Source organism: Triticum urartu, chromosome 2, assembly GCF_003073215.2.
Source record: "Triticum urartu cultivar G1812 chromosome 2, Tu2.1, whole genome shotgun sequence".
NCBI lineage: Eukaryota > Viridiplantae > Streptophyta > Magnoliopsida > Poales > Poaceae > Triticum > Triticum urartu.
Genome location: NC_053023.1, coordinates 99,155,752 through 99,174,990, shown reverse-complemented (window position 1 = coordinate 99,174,990; position 19,239 = coordinate 99,155,752). Strand labels below are relative to the sequence as shown.

The following is a 19,239-nucleotide window of genomic DNA, read 5'->3' as shown; positions in this document are numbered from 1 at the left end:
TAAGCTTGGTCATCGCCATGTCAACCAGAAAAACAAGGGTGATTTGATTTTTTGTGTGTGCTTGAAGCATAATTTTTTTACACATAAATAACAATAAAAAATGTTACATGGGTGCTTTTGTAAAAAAAAATTAAATTACTTGGGTGTAGAGGCCAAGTTAATAAAATCTCCCATCGTTAATAAAATATCCATCCGTTCCAGAATACAAGGTGTATTGATTTTCGTGCAAGTCAACCATCTGAAAGTTTGATCAAGATTATAGAATAAAATAAAAACATCTGCAATACCTAATAGTAGATAAAATATGAAACTACTTTTCATGATGGATCAAATGATATAAATTGCATATTGCGAGTATCGATATTTTTTTCTTTCTAAAAACTCTGTCAAACACACACTTGTTTGACTTTTGAAAAAACAAATACACCTTATATAAAGGAATGGAGGGAAAATGAAATGAAAAAGAAAGGTCATTTTGAGTCGAAAGCACCGTTCTCCAGCCATCCACGGTCAAAACGATCTCCACGGCACCCTCTATAAAATTTTCTCCCTCTCCGGTGAGTCCACCGCCGTCCACGCGCGCGCCCCGTGACGCGCCGAATCAGACGGCCACGAAACCGCACTGTCGGCGAATTAATTTACGGCCAGCTGCAAATCAGCCCGGGGGCGCTTCTTTTTCCTCCCTCTCCCCTCCCCATCCACCTCCCCCTCGCTCCCGAGTCCTCCTCACCTTCCCCCCTTCCAAACTCCCGCGGATCTACTGCCCACACCTGCCGCCGTGCCGTGCCTCGGCGTCGCCGCCGCCGCCCCGGGGACGCCGCCGCCGTCGCCGTCCCTTCCCCGCCCCGCCGGGACGTCCTGCTCCGCCCCGTCGCCCGCCATTGGGTCCCCGCCCTCCCCTCGAGGTACGAGCAGCTAGGTTGCATCCGTACAGCAGCGTCCCTTCTCTTCGTCGCGAAATCAGCCGGCCCCTCCCGCTAGGCCGGGTGCGCCGGTGCGCGCCCGCCACGCCGTCTAGATCCGCCCGCCCGCCCGCCCCTGCTCCGAGGCGACCTCTCTCTGCCCACAAATTGGAGAGCACGGCGGGGGCAGGACACCATTGCTGATCCGTTCCGTCTCATGCGCGTAATTTGTCATATGGCGAAAGCCCTGGTGGTTGTAGCACGACGTCGTCACGGATCGTCTCTGTGGAAATTTGTTTGCCAGACCTTCCAGCTGCTCGCCATTTCGGCTGATGCCTGATGAGCTGATCTCACAGCGCCCCTGTTTGTTTGTTTTGTCAAGCCTCAGGCCCGTTGGTTTTGCCTAATAATAGTAGCGTGCTTTCTGGTCCTCGGACCCTTCAAAAAACAGAAACAGTGCAATGCCCAGCTTTGACGCTACCAGTACCGGAAATTGACTTATCACAACGCTTTCTGTTACACCTGGTATTATCAAGGCAACTATTGGCAGGAAAAAATGTTCCAAAGTACGATGGCATCAACAGACTATAGATGAAATAGAAATGAAATCCTGTCACAGTAGAACTAAAATGCCTTTGTTAATGGGAGGTTTTTTCTCAAAGCAAACCAAGTCACGCCTTGGGAACTCTATACTAACTCATTGGCTGTTGCGTTGGGTACAAGTTTTGTCTCTCCAGGACCAGTTTTGTTTGTAGCTAATCTAAGTTTCATCTTAGCATGTACTCCGTATGTTCCGTAAAGCATATGTTAGTGAAGGATGTGGTGGTCATTTAACTAATGAAACAGTGGAGGAATATGCCTATGGCATCCTTTGTGTTCATATCTTGGAAATAAGAGAGATAATGGTCAGTATGTGTGGCTTTGCGTGTGAAGGGGGGAGGGAATGTGAACTAGGGAGAAAGGAAGAAAAGGGTCATTCTGCATAGGGAAATAATGTGCAAGATATGAACTCTATAGAAGCAGTGACTTAGCAATGAAGCTTAGGTTTGCACAGTGATCGACTGATCATTTAGTTTTTAACTGATTCAAGTCATTCTGCATAGGGAAGCAGAACAGGACAGCAGTTTCTTATCATGTATAATCAGGTATAGAACTATTTCTTGTATCAATGACTTAAAGTTGTACTAAGTGAGCGACAAGTAATATGGATCGGGAGTAGTATTTTTTCGTCCTTTATTGTGACTTAAGCAAACCAGTTTCTTATCATGTATACTCAGCTGCAGCACTATTTGCTTTATCAATGAATTTTAGTCCTTACATAACACTATTGATATTTTTTCATCCTTTACTGTGACTTAACTCGTTTGTGTTGATTATGTACCCATCTTATTATGATATTAATTCAGTATATAATTGTGTAAACTTGACAGGGTTACTGTGATCTTGGGAAGCACTAGAAAGGTCGCTGCTTCTATAGAGTTATCGCAGAATGGCTTATGGTGGAGATGAGCAGCAAAGCCAGGATTATCTATTCAAAATTGTTCTGCTTGGTGACTCTTCTGTCGGCAAATCAAATTTGCTAGCCAGATTTGCTAGGAATGAGTTCTTTCCAAATTCGAAATCCACAATAGGAGTGGAATTCCAGACCCAGAAATTGGTGATGGATGGAAAGGAAATTAAAGCTCAGATATGGGACACAGCAGGACAAGAACGTTTCAGAGCAGTCACATCTGCCTACTACAGAGGAGCCGTTGGAGCTCTTCTGGTTTATGATATTACCAGGCGCCAGACATTTGACAGTGTCGGCCGATGGCTTAATGAACTGCACGGTGAGAGCCAACACTTACCTTGTTTTCCTTTCTCGAACTAGTATCATAATGTATGTTACAAGGTGCAAAGCCCTATGTACGTAGTAACTGCTATGCATTAAGAAGCAGGCACCAACAAGGTGCAAAGCACAAATGGCCAAGTGCCAAACCAAAACCAAAACAAAAGAGAAGAGAACCAAAGCAAAACTAAACACAGTTAGAGCAGGTCAAAACGTAGACATAGGTAGCTCATGTCTTGAGCTAGTTGGTTGTCTTGCTATTGCATGCCCCTAGCAACATAGATTGGTTACAGTCTGGTTTGATTTGTTGTTAGCTTTATCATCTTTGTTTGATTCCTTTTAACCTCCAAACAGCTCATTCGGACATGAACGTCGTCACAATTCTGATTGGCAACAAGACCGACCTCAAGCATGCGCGGGAGGTGAGCACCGCGGAAGGCAAAGCCCTGGCTGAGGCGCAGGGCCTCTTCTTCATGGAAACCTCAGCGATGGACTCGTCGAACGTCACAGCAGCTTTCCAAACCGTGGTCAAGGAGATCTACAGCATACTAAGCAGGAAGGTGTTCCAATCTCAAGAGCAGAAGAAAAGCGAGCTGCAGTCGCTAAGCAACGGGAAAGCCGTGGTGCTGCAGAGCGACGCCCCCAGCGACACGAACAGCAGCGGGAGGTGGTGCTGTTCGTCGTAGAGCATGTAAGACCCCCCTCCCATCCTCTTCCTCCATTTTTCTCCTGGGGTATGAAGAAATGCATCGTTGTGTCTGCCATTGGTCGTCGTTATGCCTGACATTGCTAAACTTGTTGATGAATATTTAGGGTTCCTGGACTTGATGACCACGAGAGGGTCCCTGTTGCGTGCCGTAGGATGTAATGATGCGGATCCAGTTAGTGAAAAGTTGTGCTCGCCTTCTTCATCAAAAGGTAAAAGTAGGCCGAGGGTTGGTTGGTTGGTTGTATGAAAGGTGTGCTTTTCCATTGGAGGAAATCTCAGTGTATAGTTCCATTGGTCCTTCTGGGGTAATGATGATATACGTGATTGTGTAAAGAGGAAAACTATGTCACCCACTGGCTGCTGTGTCAATTCATTCCACATCCTTCTGCCCCCCCTAGAACACCACGCTTTTACTGTTCTCAGCTCACGTCTGCTTGCCCTCATATGGTAAACTTCGCTCCATGGTTGTAAAAACTCTCCGCGAACTCGAGCTCGTTAGATCCACGCCGGTTTTACCGATCGGACATGCACGTAGCACTGAAATGGCAGAAAATAATCTTCTTTTGTTTTTTGTACATTCAGTACTTTGCCATTACCTGCGCACCACTGTTGAAGAACTCCTAAATCTGTGTGGGTACGAGGGCTCTCTAACCAAGTGTAGCCTAACTAGATCTGAAAGCCAGAGCCCCACAATTTCTGAAGATGGAGCCGGTGACTTGTGTGATTTTGTACCATCCAAAGCTCATGCGATGGATGACAAAGCAGCAGTACCGACACATTATAAAGCGGAGAAAATCATGGCAATAGATGTGTCCCCGGAACAGTGCCATCTCATCTAGTCATCTTCACCAGATGATGAGGACATTATTGGATGTCATCCAAATGCAGAACATGAACCTTAACCGAATGATTGCCGCTAGGTAAAAAGTGACAGCACCTTTACCTCAACACTGTAGAAAAGTACTACCACTAAGTACTAATCATCAGCAAGTACATGTGACATTGCATCCATCTCATGCACTCAGAACATAGGAACAATGGCCCTGTTTGGATACTTTAACTCAGTTAGAGATTAAAGTTAGATTCTAACCCTGAACTAACTCTAATCAAAGAGGCGTTTGGATGGCAGGGTTAGATGGAGCGCGAATACGGTGAGGCGCCTTCACGGGCGGTGCGAGAGGGGGGAGGGAGAGGACGAGAAGCTTCAAGGGATCTGCGGGGAGAGTGAGATAAAAAGTATTTTTTTTAGTGGCCCCGAGAAGAACTAACCCAAATAAGCACCTTTTGGGTGAGTTAGTTATTTTTGGATGGGTTAGATACATCTAACCTAAACTAACCCTCCAATTTGGATTTTTTTTTGGGTTAGTTGAGTCCAAACTAACTCTAAACCATGGATCCAAACAGGCCCAATAGAGTTCGTGGTTGGAACGAGATACCGACGATGTTCTTTTTTCCGAAATGGCAGGATTTCTTAAGAAGAAAAGAGTCGTCAACTTAATTAACGAAGAACCTGCCAAAACCGTCCCACAAAAAAAGCATTCAGGGCGACCTGACAACCCACAAAAGGACACACACGCCATCGAGGAGAAAAGTGTCTTCAAGGTAGCAATCCGGTGTCATCGTCATCACACCTCCGCGAGGGCAACTCCGACTCTGCCATCAACGACCACCGATGTAGCCCTCACCGCAAACGGGCGCTGAGGCCTGCGTCTGTTGATGCCAACCCCATGCGCCGGTAACTAGGCAACTCTGACTTTGTCGACGAGCATTGCAGGGGAAAAGCGCTAGGCCAACGCTGGAACCGCCCACCTGTTTCGCGTCCTTGTTGCCGCAATGGCCCCGCCTTAGTAGCTCGGACTCCATGAACACAAAGTGAGGCACGTCGACCCCTCGGACACGCCGGATGAGACCGACTACCAAAATGCACGTGCAACCCAACTCCGCCCGAAGCCGCCATCGTCGCCACACAAGAAGCCACGCAAAACATCACATCACCGGACGGACACCGGTCGCCCACAATGCCATGAGCGTCCAACACATGGAGTGTGCATATGGGATCCAATGCTCTTCAAAGCGACACCCCAAAGAGCGAAACGACGATGCCGTCGCCGTAGTTCGACCGAACCAGACCTTAGGCTTTCACCCGAAGAGATGAATCCGAGGGTGTGCATGGGTGGACTCCACGGCGGCGCCTCTAAGGAGGCGAACTGACGTCCATTGACACCAACGCGGTCAGCCTGCAGGAGCCCGACAAGCTTTCGCTCGGAGCAACGTCCAGCACCACATCCCCACGCACCGCACCTCCGCTTGCCCCGCACACATCCCATGAAGCCATTGTGCCATGACCAAGCAGAAGCCAACACCATCCTCGTCGCCGCCCGAAAGAACCAGCGTGCCAGATCAGATCTGGCAATCCACCACTGCCACACAATCAAGTAAATCACCGAACACCATAAGAGCAAGGGGGGGGGGGGGCCACTTCGCCCCTGCACGCCGAGAGGACGTTCTGCCGAAGCCCATGAAGTCCGCCGCAACCCGGGACGGGCTGACGCCGGAGCATCTACCCACTAGGAGCGCTGACATGGAGTCGCCAAAAGTTGCCCTATCGTGTAGCCTCCCCCAACCATGAAACGACGTCCACAGACGCCGACGTCGTCGTGCGACGGGAGCCTGATAAGCTTTTACTCGGAGCACTGCCCAACACTACACCTCCCACGAAGGCATCGGCCATGAACAAACAGAAGCCACCACCATCCTCATCGTCGGCCGGAAGAACCAGTGAGCCAGTTGGCAACTCACCACTGGCACACCACCAAGTAAATCATCGAGCACCATGAGAGCAGGAAGTGGGGCTGCCACCCCGCCCCTACACGGCAAAGAGTCCACCCGCGGGGAGCAGGAAGTCACCCTGCCGTGCAAACTAAGAGCAAGTCTAGTAAAGCCCTCAAACCCCTAAAAATAACTGCTTTTTTTACAGTTTTCGTCGAAAAAAAGCCGTAGACTAGAACCCCTTAACCCTCAAACCCTCAAATTTTTTTAAAGGTCCAACCCTCAAACCCTCTCCCAATCCTCAAAAGTAAGGGTTGGGGAGAAAAACCTACCCCAACCCTCATTTGGCGGTTATCCTCGCGCGGGAGAGAAAAATCCTCCCAACTCCCGCGCCCACGCCCGCCGCTGCTAGTCGCCCCCGTCGCTGGCGGCCGCCCCGTCGACCTCCCGCGCGCAACGACAACGTCGTTCATGGGAAATATTCCGTTATAAGGGTTGGGTTTGAGGGTTCTAATCTTTGCCCCTGTTTTTCAACCCGTAAAAGTGCACAAAAAGATTATTTTTGAACCCTTAAAACGCTAGTGAGGGTTTGAGGATTCTATTAGTAATGCTCTAAGGGCATTGAGCCCCACCTCAAAGGGCCGATGGGAAGGGCTGGTAGTGCTAGCGGCTAGGGTTCCTCCTGGGTCACCAGCTCGGGGGAGGGGCAATGTTTAACTTTGCGATGACAAAATGAGGGAGAGCGAGAGGGAGGGAGGGGGCGTTCGTTGTCAAAGAATTCGCTGTTCACATCAGTGTCAGTATTTGATCAATCCAAAGTGCCAATTGAGATTTTCAAAAGAACCACTCATCTGAAACTACACCGTTGTTCTCGTCACAGGGCCTTGGATTCTTTTCGCTCTTCAAGGTGGCAAGTATCTTCAATATTCAACAGTAAGAGCATTCATGCACCAACACAAACTGAAAACTCTTCAAGCATAGCACAATGAGACAACGATAACTTTGTACATCCTGAATTACGAGTTTTGAAACATAATCTTGGGAGAGCGGTACAGTAGAAGATGAATATCGTACATCACCCATAACTTTTATCTACTAAGGAAACCTAACTTAGTGCGTGCAACATTTGGCACAAATGTTCAATATTATTCCTACTGACAATCGAATTGCTATGACAAACAGTTCACTATCAACACAATATATATAAGATAAATAATCAGCACACAAGGTGCGCCGACAAGGACGGACCCCTAAAAGCTTTCTGAGCCTTGGTTATCACGGCCATCTTCACCGCATCATTCTTTCCCAAAGCAAGCTGTCATTTGGAGAGTGGAAAATAAGTCAGCTTGAAACATGACGTTTTGGTTAACAAACAGGGAGAAAATAAGACAGTGTATGCTACTTGAAAGGGCAGTGGGGAAACAGTATCAAAGATGCAGAAATTTGTGTCTACAGGTCATCAATAGTTTACAAAACAAAAATAAGACTTTGAAGCCCAAAAGGGTAATAGTGAAGTGCATGAATTGTTCATGATGTTGATTGGAAACTTGGAAGGATGTTTGTTTAAGCCACAGCAGAACATTATAAAAAAAAGGAAGCTCATGTGCAAATATCTATATACCAATATAAAAAGAGCTAGTTGTGGAGATCCAACAAAATCTCACCCATTCAACCGCAATTATCCAACAGTCTACGTCGCTATGGTGTTTAGCACAACTAATTAATATCATGCTTAATAGTATAAACATCAGCATTAATAAAGTAATTATAGCCTAGCACCTATTAACATGCAATTTAAGTATATTTTGCCTAATATTAATGTGCAATACAATTAACATCTTTGCCTCATGTTAACGTGCATTTCGCGTACACAATTACTAGTTGGGTTAAACGTCTGGCATAAGCTGCCCGTAATTTGTTGCTTACAATCAGCCCACTCGCTACATGCTTTCATCCATTTACTCCTCAACCTACAAATCAACCAGCGACTACTCTATCCGAACATCTTCACGCTCCAACCCTTATTTACCATGGCCATTTGAGCCATAAACTTGATGAGATAGTCTGATTAGTCTTTGCCAAAACTCTTTAGTGAACTTCCTCATGAAAGGCTCCTAACATAACTCCTAGTAGTGTTAACAGCTGTTCCTCACCTCACCCAGTTCATCAATATTGATGTTCAGGGCAGGAAGCACAAATGGTAATATCTGATGTCAGTTAGTATAATTGCAGCTAATAGCAGGAACTACAACATTATTGATCACCTTCCAGAAACACAATGCTAGGTGCAGCAAGCTCACCAGTTTAACATGCCCATAAGGCAGCTGCGAAACTGCCTCGCGCCAACCTACCGCCCATCATGTCCATCTGCTCTTCGCCGTCAGGCTGGTTTGCAAGGATAACAAAATCATCCTCCAGATCCATCTGGTCTTCCTGCTCAGGCTGATTTGCAATGATAACAAAATCGTCCTCCAGCTCTGAATCCTCATTCTCCGAGGTCTCCGATGGCCCCTCACTCTCCTCATTGTCATCTTCCACGATCCCCGGTGGCACCTCGCTCTCCTCATCCTCATTCTCATCCTCCGAGGTCCCCGGTGGCACCTCGCTCTCCTCAAGCAGGTCGGTGATATCCGGGTCGATAGCCTCCTCCACTGGAATCAGCGCTCCCGTTGCGGCGACATTGTCCAGACCAACATCAACACCACGCGCGTCGTATGCCTGCACAGAACAGTACCAGGATTAGACACCTGGAAGGCTAAGGATGAAATTACGCGGCATGCTCTAGTGGAAAAAAACAGATCGGAGGACCTTGATGCTCAGCGGGAGGCCGCAGCGCGCGGCGCGGCGGGTGGGGAGGAACACGGCGGACGAGCCCCCGCCCCCGGTGGAGGAGTATGAGGGGCGGATCTCGCGGATGTGGGCGAGGTAGTTGTAGCCGTCGTCGGGGAGGCCGAGCTCGAGGATCGCGCGGCGGACGTGGTCGGGGAGGGCGGCCCCAGATGGGGAGGACGAGGGCTCGGCGCCGTCGTCCCCTAAGGCGCCCTCGAAGTAGCAGGCGTCGTCGTCGTCGTCGAGGCCGGGGACGTGGTACTGGTTGCCGTCGACGCGGACGAGGACGCGGTCGGAGGGGTCGGCGGCGCCGGGGCGCGGGCAGAGGCGGAAGGTGGCGGAGTTGCGGGGCTTGCGGTTGCGGCCTCCTCGGCCTCTGCCCATGGCGACGGTGGCGGATGGGGCGGGCGGGGAAGGCTGTGGCGTGCGGTGAGGTTTCCGATCTGTGTGGAGTTTATTTTTCCGAGAGAAAATGCGATCCCGTTTTATCAGGGCTGGAGGAGGGATGCGTGAGGGGTACTACTACAAAGAGCGCAAGATAAGGGAATATTCCCTCCCGAGATCTATCTATCTTTTTTTTTTGAGAGAGAGAAACTCCCGAGATCTATCTATCTATTAGGCTTTCACGGGCCATTCGAGCCCAACAACAACAGCAGGGGGCATAGTGGTTACTTTTATGGAGTGGCCCAACAGGGATCGTCGTTACTTTTCCTGTTGTTGTTTCTTTTCTCGTTTACTCGTTTGGTCAAATGCATGAACATTTATTTAAAGACACGAAGGAACATTTTTTTCTCAAACATATGAACTGATTTCTATTTTTCACATGTAAAATATTTTTAAAAACGTGAGATTAACATTTCATCTTATACGAATGTTTATATTCAGATCATGTTTATAAGTAGAAATATATTTTGTCTAGAGACATATTTACAGAAAATACTAGTGTCAAAAAAAAGCTTACATTATGGGACGGAGGGAATATAAATTAACAGGCAGCGTCAATGACCAGCCATCTTGATTCCGCTTTAATACCCTTCCGGATGCAGAAATTAGTCATCGCCATCTGTTCGTTGCAGCCACTACGAAGCTGCGGCTCGTAGCACCTCCTCTGTGCAACAACGAACCTTTACCAATTCGAGGTCCCTGTCTAGTGTTCCTTTTCTCTATAACAAGGATATGTGTAATTTCTATTATGTTTGAGGTATTTTGTACTATTTTAATGAATTTTTATAATAGACTTGATCTTTTTTCAAAAGAAAAGAAAGGATACACAAAATATCACATGGCACGTGCAATTTTTCCATTGCTTCCATCAACGGATTTATGGTGGTTATTATTACAGTGTTTCGATCACATCAGTACACAAGTAGTACACCTGTACGTTCAACACCTACGCATTCATCAGTCATCGCCATGGATAATGGGCGAGTAAACCATTGCACATACGTTTTTTTCCTGGATTCAGCCGTTCGCCTCCTCTTTTTCCCCTGTAGGACCAGGGGGTTGCCAGGATCAGTTCGTGCGAGCAGGCTGCCGGTGGTCTCCTTTAGCCAAGGTAAATTGGTGTGATTGTTGGTTGCCATTGAGGGGCTCGAGGTTTGGCTAGTGGGGTGCCGGTAAATGTCGTGCTTGACCATGGTGAGGCGGAGATGACGACGACGTATTCCTTGCAAGTGCCGTCATTTGGACCCCTTCTTCAAGCTAATGGCATCGTCCTACATTTCGGGGCTCAGCTATTGGAGTGTGCCAAGCGAGCGGTGGCTTGATTGATCAGTGATGCCGTGGCACACTTTTTTTCTTCAACAAAAATGGGCCGATCTAGTGTTTTTAAATGACCTTCCCCAACCACAGAAGGCTTCGGGAAGCATGTGCTCATTGCTAGGATAAAGCGAGCTCCTTTGATTTAGTGCTTCATTTAACTTTGCTTTGTTCATGTTTTTAGTTTCATGTTCGCCGGTGTGAGCTTCTATTGTATAGTTGGTATGCGAGTGGTATTGGTGTGTGTTTGTATGGTTCCTTTGTGCTGGTTGATACTTTATCTATAAAGCAGGTGATGGCATTTTCCGTAGATACATGAACATTTTCATGTTTAGAAATGGAAATATATTTTATTAAAAACATATTTGCATTTTTTTTGAAAAGTAACGCGCAAAGTCAATGAGCAGCCCATTTGATTCGCTTTGATACCCTTTTGGACCCAGAAATTAGTCATTGCAGTTTGTTCGTTGCCGCCACAACAAAGCTGCGGCTCGCAGCGCCTCCGCTGCTCAACAACGAACCTCTACAATATAACTTCGGTTATGTTTGAGGTACTTCGTACAACAAAATGAACTTGTATAATATATCTGAATCTTTTTCACAAAAAGAGAAATATCACATGGCACGTGCAATTTTTCCAGTGCTTCCATCTGAATGAGCAAATCTTTACGGATTTACGGTGCTTATTATTACGGTGTTCCGATCATATCAGTTCACAAGTAGCACACCTGTACATGCAACGCCTACGCATTCATCAGTCATCACCATGGATCATGGTCGAGTACACCACATCATATACGGGTTTTCCCTCGATTCAGCCGTTCGCTTCCCCCTTTTCCCCTGTTAATATAGACAAGGCGGACGAAGCATATTAATCATCCGGCAGGCAGCGCCGGCGGCTCACGCGAGCACCGTGGTCTCCGCGACGGCGGCGGACCGGATGTCGACGGCGTGGTCGCCGCCCGCCTCCCAGAGCTCCGGCAGCGCCTCCCTGATGTTGTGGATGCTCTCCAGCGCCACGTCCGCCCCGGCCACGAGCGCCGAGCTCCCAACCTGCACAATCGTTTCAGACCGTTTGTTCGCTCAGCTTCTGACAGGTACTCCAATGGCGTGGGGATTAATGCAGCGAGTGTGAGAGCTTACGATGACGGTATGGAAGCCTGCCGCTTTCCCCGAGGCGATGTTGCGCGGGCTGTCGTCGAAGAACACCTGCACACCAAAGGCAGTTTCGTCAGCTACTGCTGGTAAACTGAGCGGCGGCCATTGCAGCCGCAGCTTTGCAGTTCTGCGGTGATGAGAGCCGACGAGGGAATCCATGGTTGAGCTGCGTGCTGCTTACTGTCTTCTTGGGGTCGAGCTTGGCGATCTCCACCACGGCTTCCATGGACTCCAGGGACGGCTTGCACAGGACCCTCTTGCCGGAGCCATCGCCGGCGCTCGTGTCGCCTGGGTTCTTCTGGTTCAGGGTCTCGAAGCATATGATCCCCTCGAAGCATCCCTCCAGCCCCATCTTCTCCAGGACGGTCGCCGCGTGAGCCTCGTCAGAGTTGGTGAATATCTGCAGTGGGTGGGACAAGAAACTGTCACTGCCGCAGCAATTTTTCGGTGCTGGAAAACAGATGCAGCAATTAACTGTCGCCGACCCCTTTCTGATGCAGCAAGAAATATCAGAAGGATTTTGATGCAGGGAATGATGAGCTTACGATTTTCCTCTGTGGCATCGAAAGCAGCAGGCTCCTCAGGACAGGGTCCGGCTTCAGCTTCTCGTATGGCAACTTACCGTGCACGCTGGCGTGGAACTCATCATAGTCGAAATCGTAGCCCATAAGCTGGCACAGTAATAGGATTATGAAACAATTTAGAAGCATAATCTCTAGTGTGAAGACTGTGTATACGAAGCTAATAGAAACTGGAAGGAGAAAGATGGCGATCAAAGTGTATTGGGGCATACTTTCAGACCGGCCATTGTGGTTCCGTATTCTCTGTACAGATCCAGGCACATCTTGGGGACCTGGCTCTCCTCGATCTGAAGCTTGTTCAGCATGTAGTCTGCGATTTGGTAGATACTACAAGTATATGAGCACACGAATTCTGTAGCATGAAAACAGAGGATTGGTGCAAGTTTATTAGTAGTACGACCTACCTTGGATGTTCTTGCGGCAGGCTAAGTTGATTCCTAAGCTCAGTGGGTAGAGGGTGTCATCCATGTCTGAACACGTCGAGAAACAATCAAAGAAGAGCTCAGAAACAAAGTGCTGGCAGAGAACTCCATGATCCAAATATAGTGCAATGAAGAGCCGTCAGTTATAGGTAGACGTACCAAACAGCAGGCAATCAAATTTGGCCCCGTTGGCGTAGGACTCCATCTTCTCAGGCTGGACAGTGCCTGCAACCGCGGCGAAAGAAAATCGTTAGCAAAGGGAAATCGTGTTTTCTTTTGAGCATGCCAGTTTCTTCACAACTGTTGTAGCAACCGTCGGTGTATTTTTCTTTGTATCAGTTCAATCAGGCCCAGACAGGCATGACCATAACGAAGAACAGAGCTTGCCCCGACAGAGGTTATGAACTCGCGAAATGATGCAGATAAAACAACGGGAGCGAACCAGATTATCGAGCTAGCATCAGCATGCCGGTGACCAAACAAGCTAGCAAGAAAGACAGAGCAGAATTGCAGAAACAAGAACCGGGCCAGTAAGCAACCTGGCAATGGCATGCACATGTACCTAGACGATGAACGGAAGAGTGGAAGACAGAGCAGGAGCTGCACACGCTACGCAGATCAGCAGTGGATGCCATTTCGCCTAGCTAGGCCCCTCTATTTATACAACAAGGATCATCACCACCCAGCCACAAGGGCCGCAACACAACACATGACGAGGATGGGCTTTATCCGGTCTCTGGAAGGTGACACCTCTCCGGTGGTTGGGTGCCATCCGATGATGGAAGCACCACGGAGCCGAGCCCCAAATTATTGGGCACCACCGGCCAGTTCCTGCCTTCTCCGGCCTCCCTCTTTCTTTGCTCGTCAAAGTGCCCTCCTACGCGAGGGGACGACGACGTGCTCAACAGCGACCGCTCCGATTATTGATCGTTCATAATCATACTGGCGGAGTTGGCGTCGGATAGGATCGGACCGGCCAGCTTACCCCAGCCAACTTTCCTTTAAAAGCACATATACTTTGGTTTGGTTCAGCTCGGGCGCCGCCGACCAAGCCAGCGGACGATTGGGTAGCCATCATGCATCAGCGATGTGGCACTGCCGTTTAAACTATGTAGTGTAGGAATCCACTCGTGGCCGGCGTGCGTCACAGACTATATTATGAGGAGTATATGACTCATGGGTATGGTGATTTGCCGGAGGCTCTCGGCCGTGGAATCGCGAGCGTGGAAAAGCCACGACACGTGTGTACCATTTCTTACTAGTGATGATCAGACTCGCTTTCGTCCCGGCATTTGTTTACGCGTCGATGTGCGTGGTGCTCTCTGCTTTGATCTGGTTATATCCATTTGCGTGTGATGGGGATGGAGATGGAGATGGAGATGGAGAGAGCATGAGCCGCAGAGTTTATGTGAGAGTGACAGAATGAGTAGTTCGCATGCATAAAGCTTCTTCTGAATGGAGACATGAGTAGAGGATCATCTCCTGTTGGCTGCCGCGTCGGCCTTCATTTTCAGTGTCATGGGCAGTGCGTGCGTGGTGGTGCTGGTGGAGATGAGCTACGTGGCCACCGAGTGAGTGTGACGATGGACGATGGGGTTCTATATGGTCCTCGGGCCATAGAAGAACCGCAGCCGTAGATGCGTGCAAAAGGAGAATCTCTGCCTTTTCATTATAATTTTTTCTGAGGGAGAACCTGCCTTTTCGTTGGAAACGGGGGTGAAATACTTGTAGCCACATATGTTTACCAGGAATAATAATGACAATAATAATGATGTTGGCCCCTCGCTGTTGGAACTTGGTCTCCACGCTTGTAAGGACGCCTCTTTGATTCACACGATTTGTAAATAAAGCACATTAATAGAAAAGCAGAGGATTTCTCACATTAGGCTGAAGTGGATGGAACTTTTCCTATGAAAACTAGTAGAAATGAATAGTACGAATCAAACAACCCAAATAGGAAAAAAAAATCCCAACGACCGGAATCCTTTAAGATTCCTTTGAATCAAAGAGTCCCTAAAACCATATACATTTGGTCCCTTCAGCAAAATTATAACATGTCAAGTTTTGTTTGGTCTCCTATATAGTCCACATTGCGGCAATCTTGTTCCGTCCTTCAGCTCTATAACTAAGTCTCCTAACCCATAAAAACCTTATATATTCACCCTTGGATCAAGTGGTTTTACCCGCAAACCGGCATAAAACCTTACACATTTGGACACCCGCAAGTATAACAGTAATCAGAAGACAATGATGGAACAATGAGGCGGGAAGTTGCGCGCGCGCGGGGGGGGGGGGGGGGGGGGCAGGGGGGGGGGGGGGGGGGGGGGGGGGGGGGGCAAATTGACAAAACGACAACACCATTTAAATTGTTCGTCCACATAACGAATCAACAAACTTTACAAGATGCCGACAGTTACCATACGACTTGCAATCACACGAGAGATTCTAATAATGCCTGACAGTAGCCATACATACATAACTAACCGCTGAGATAGTGCAGATTTCTGAACTGTGCTAGTTCAACACAAGTTGACATGAAGCAACCAGGAGCCTGCAGAGTTAGAATTCACAACATTAGCCATTTGCAAACTTGTTGGGGTTTCAGTTGAGGGTAGATCTGAATCACTAAAAGAGCCAATATCAACAGATAAGCAACAGGGCATGTAATAAATATAGTAAGCTGAAACGGTTTGACCGCGGACATCAAGGTCACACTCAAACAATTTGTTGCGTGCATTCACTCATGAAGAGGTCAAGAGATCAATAAAATCTTTGTTTTAAACAACAGAACACAGCTTAGATGATATGGGAAGCTAGTAGTGCACTAGTTTTTCCAACATCAGCCTTTTAGGTTGATACAAGGGAAACAAATTAACGTCTACATGTGTGCAAAAGTGAACTAAACATACAAGGAATATGAGTGCCAGACTACAAATTTATCCAGAAAAAATGAGTGCAAAGTTTAAGTACTGATGTCTCAGGAAGGGCCCAGCAGAATCCTGCATGGAGCATCTAATCCAATAAAATGTGTTGCTACACACAAATCTATCAGTGCCGCGATTCAGTATATTCCTATAAATGTCAACAGACTTTTGGCCGCAAAGAAGCATATTCTCCTAAAGAGGTTAACTTTCTCTGAATGAAATGCGATGCTCCGATTTCACAAAGTTAGCAGAACGTATTTCAGCAAAAAAAGAAGCAGAAAGTAACAAAATAAGCTTGAAATTGGGCTGATCAGCAATCCGAAACCAAAGGGGAAATGAGAGAAAGTGCAGTTATTTTCCATCTCCACGAATCTACGATACTGCTCAGTTATTACCAAACTGAACTGTGTTTCCTTCATCACAGTTCAGTTTGGTAATAACTCATAAGCAGTTTTATAAGTTTACTGTTAAGTGAACTTGGCCCATACATTACACAGAAAAAAATAAAGGGACTCGTTTTTGTTAAACATCGAATTCGGGACTTCAACCAATGGAGACCATTGATAAGAACCCTGTACCTGCCGGCTGCTCCATTAATGCTCATTTTCATAGTACGAACTTGCCCTGAATATGTAGACCTGCAAAAGAAAAATACATAACAGAGGTTGCATAGTTAGCAGCATAGATAGACTTTTACCACAGTAATGCCTTACAAAAAAGGATCCTCCAGGTAATGGAAGGTCAATGGAAGGCAGGCTCAAGAGGCAAAACCTGATATTTAGAACTTAGAACCCTTTCCTATATCTGCTTGGGATGGAGGACTTTTAACATGGATGTTGAAGAAATCATATTCCTTGCAAATTTCATGTACAACCAAGCATTTGAAACAGCTCCGTTCTCATACTTTGTGTTGTGAATAACGAGACATAGTTTCCTAGTTACAATTATTTGTGTAAGTAGATATGGGTGGACCAGTTTTCCCCATGTGATATTTTAGAGACTTCACATCATTACTAGAAGGATTTGCCCGTGTCAGTTGCACCAAGGATCATCACAATTATCCATCAATGACATGTTTCACCATCTAAATTGCAATTATATGCAACCATAACATGAAAAGTACTACCAATAGCAGTCCCCAACATCAAGGCCAAACTCTGGATGCTTCGCAGCACGAACACCTGTGAGAGCTGCCTCTACAGGCCCACCCCCTTCATGTTTGATCTAGACAGTGTAGAGTATCCCTACAGTTTTTTGCTCTTTCTTTTTCGAGTTCTTGTTTTGTTTTGTAGGTTGCCATTTTTTTTTGTCAGTTAGACTGAGTCAGATCAAGGAGGCGAAGCTTTGGGTGTGTGCAGGTGCTGCAGGGCTCAGGGTGTGTTTACCTGGGGCTTGGGATGTCCACTGAGCCTTGCATGCTGTGTTGCTCTGTGTAATGTGTTGTATTGTATCTGACCTCATCTTTGGGTTTGTAATTTTTTTTCTATCTTTTCAATACATGATACACAAGCTTTGCGTTTTCTCGAAAAGGACTTGCGCCTTTTCGGTGCCTTCATCTTATGAAAATGATGCGCATCTAGATACGTGCTTGGGAAATAAAGAAAAATACCATAAACCCCCAAGCAGATTTCACATTTCAGAACTTCTTAAGAATCATGACGCGGCATCTCAAACAACCACAGAAATTCAATACCATAGAAGACCAGCTAAGAATCTCACCTTGAACAATGCCCTCTTGATCAGCTGGAACACCAAGCAATCACCTTCAACTAGCTCATTGTCGATGGCAAACTCGCTCCACCCGGCGACAAGACTGCTACTGTGTGGACGATAGCTCACCTTAAACTCCTCCTCCTCCTCATCCACCAAAACCATTCTCATGCCATTGTCCGGGAGATGCTCCATGCTGAACTGTGCCGGGATATGCTGCCAGATACGCCACCATATCAATATCTAACAATCAATCCTCTCTCAGTACAGTAGATTAGTGGTAGTTTCTGCTTTACCAGCGAGGTAAGAGACTGTGGCATGGGTTTGACAAAGGTCGGGTAGTCGGAGCCTAGCTCATCCTGTAGCTCTTCGGCCTTGGCGATGGCGTACGCATGATCAGGCTTTACTTCCTTCTGCTGCCGTGGTTTCCCGGTGCCCAGCTTTACATGAGAATAATTCTTATATTCGTTAGGAAAACAAAATGGGATCCTTGGGAGAACCACCTCTTGAGTGGTGGAGTGCCTTAAGTGGAAATTTAGTGAGATTTGCGGGTTTATTCCAGGTCTTCATCAGTTACAACATACCCCATCCTTTCCTTTTTACTTCACATATTAGTTTTGTGTTAAGTCAAATCAAATTTTACAAAGTATATGACCAAATTTAATACTAAAAAAACATCAACATCTACTATACTACTAAATAAAATACAAAATGAAAATGTATTTCCTGATGGATCTAATGATATCGATTTGGTATTGTGACTGTTGATTTCTTTTACTATATACTTATTACTAGTCAAACTCCATAATTTTGACTTGACTTAGGGTTAAAAAGAAACGGCGGGAGTATTAGATCTTATTTTGAACTAATTCGGCTACGGGACCCTTAGTTGCGGAGCACGTACATTGTCGCGATAGTCGGGCTGCTCGGGGAGGGTGGCGATACGGCCGGAACGCCGGGGCGGGGCGTCATCGGCGGCGTCCCGCGGCTTCGGGGCCTTCCTCTTCTGCGACACCAGCCAAACGAGACTGCTCAAAAAAGGAAGACATACAGGAGCAGAGGAACGGCGAGGAGGGTGGTGCGGATCTGACGGACCAGCCTGGGCTTGACGGCGGCCTCGCGGACGGCGGCGGAGAGGTGGTGCAGGCGCAGCTCCTCCAGCTTCCGCTTGTTCTCCTCCACCTGCCTCCTGCGCTGCTCCTCGTACGAGTTCGCCTCGGCCATTTTCGCCCCCTTTCTTGGTTTTGGGTTTGATTTTTCAGCGGAGGCGATGAACAAACCGCCGAGGGAGGAGGAGGGCAATCCAGAGGAGAGTGGGGAACGAGGGTTTTTTGGTTTCGGCGGGGAAGCAGAGGAGGAGGAGGAGGTTAATAAAGCCGTCAAAACCCGGGATGGAGTGATTTCATTCTCTCTTTTTGGAATCGGCATACGGCGCCACGGCCGTTCCCCCCCGCACATATTTCGTTTTTCACCTAATTCCACTTTTTTAACCCTAGTTTCACACGGTATTTATCTCATTTGGCAGTTTTTTTTCCATACTTTTACCCAATTTAATTAATTTCATGTCAAAAATACCCCACTAAAATTTGGAAAACGTTTAGATTCAACCGACTGATTTCTCTGGAAAACCAGTCGGGTCGCTCGCACGC

The 19,239-nt window shown here is 47.3% G+C and overlaps 4 protein-coding genes across 6 annotated transcripts; 1 reads left to right on the top strand and 3 right to left on the bottom strand.

Moving 5' to 3' along the window:
- Positions 1-659: 659 nt before the first annotated feature.
- On the top strand, positions 660-3,836 carry LOC125536113 (ras-related protein RABA5a). Its single transcript, XM_048699250.1, has 4 exons — positions 660-905; positions 2,333-2,731; positions 3,085-3,421; positions 3,544-3,836. The coding sequence occupies exons 2-3, from the start codon at positions 2,392-2,394 to the stop codon at positions 3,414-3,416; spliced, it is 672 nt and encodes a 223-aa protein (XP_048555207.1). The 5' UTR covers positions 660-905; positions 2,333-2,391; the 3' UTR covers positions 3,417-3,421; positions 3,544-3,836.
- Positions 3,837-7,194: 3,358 nt separating this feature from the next.
- LOC125536112 lies at positions 7,195-9,534 on the bottom strand. Its single transcript, XM_048699249.1, has 3 exons — positions 9,017-9,534; positions 8,509-8,926; positions 7,195-7,523 (listed from the first exon to the last, which is right to left on the bottom strand). Exons 1-2 carry the CDS (start codon positions 9,419-9,421, stop codon positions 8,513-8,515), a joined length of 819 nt encoding a protein of 272 aa, XP_048555206.1. The 5' UTR covers positions 9,422-9,534; the 3' UTR covers positions 7,195-7,523; positions 8,509-8,512.
- A 1,916-nt stretch (positions 9,535-11,450) lies between these two features.
- Positions 11,451-13,659, bottom strand: LOC125541187. Of its 2 annotated transcripts, none has more exons than XM_048704652.1 (8): positions 13,519-13,659; positions 13,116-13,181; positions 12,939-13,004; positions 12,747-12,844; positions 12,499-12,624; positions 12,135-12,353; positions 11,939-12,004; positions 11,451-11,848 (listed from the first exon to the last, which is right to left on the bottom strand). In XM_048704652.1, the coding sequence occupies exons 1-8, from the start codon at positions 13,589-13,591 to the stop codon at positions 11,696-11,698; spliced, it is 867 nt and encodes a 288-aa protein (XP_048560609.1). In that variant the 5' UTR covers positions 13,592-13,659; the 3' UTR covers positions 11,451-11,695. The 2 variants fall into 2 exon arrangements, with proteins under 2 accessions (XP_048560609.1, XP_048560610.1); XM_048704653.1 differs by having other exon boundaries at positions 13,496-13,554.
- Positions 13,660-15,296: 1,637 nt separating this feature from the next.
- LOC125541186 (B3 domain-containing protein Os06g0194400-like) lies at positions 15,297-18,970 on the bottom strand. 2 transcript variants are annotated; one of them, XM_048704650.1, is made up of 6 exons: positions 18,686-18,970; positions 18,495-18,596; positions 17,887-18,036; positions 17,600-17,806; positions 16,459-16,518; positions 15,297-15,507 (listed from the first exon to the last, which is right to left on the bottom strand). In XM_048704650.1, the coding sequence occupies exons 1-5, from the start codon at positions 18,812-18,814 to the stop codon at positions 16,474-16,476; spliced, it is 633 nt and encodes a 210-aa protein (XP_048560607.1). In that variant the 5' UTR covers positions 18,815-18,970; the 3' UTR covers positions 15,297-15,507; positions 16,459-16,473. The 2 variants fall into 2 exon arrangements, with proteins under 2 accessions (XP_048560607.1, XP_048560608.1); XM_048704651.1 differs by having other exon boundaries at positions 17,887-18,030; positions 18,686-18,967.
- Positions 18,971-19,239: the final 269 nt, after the last annotated feature.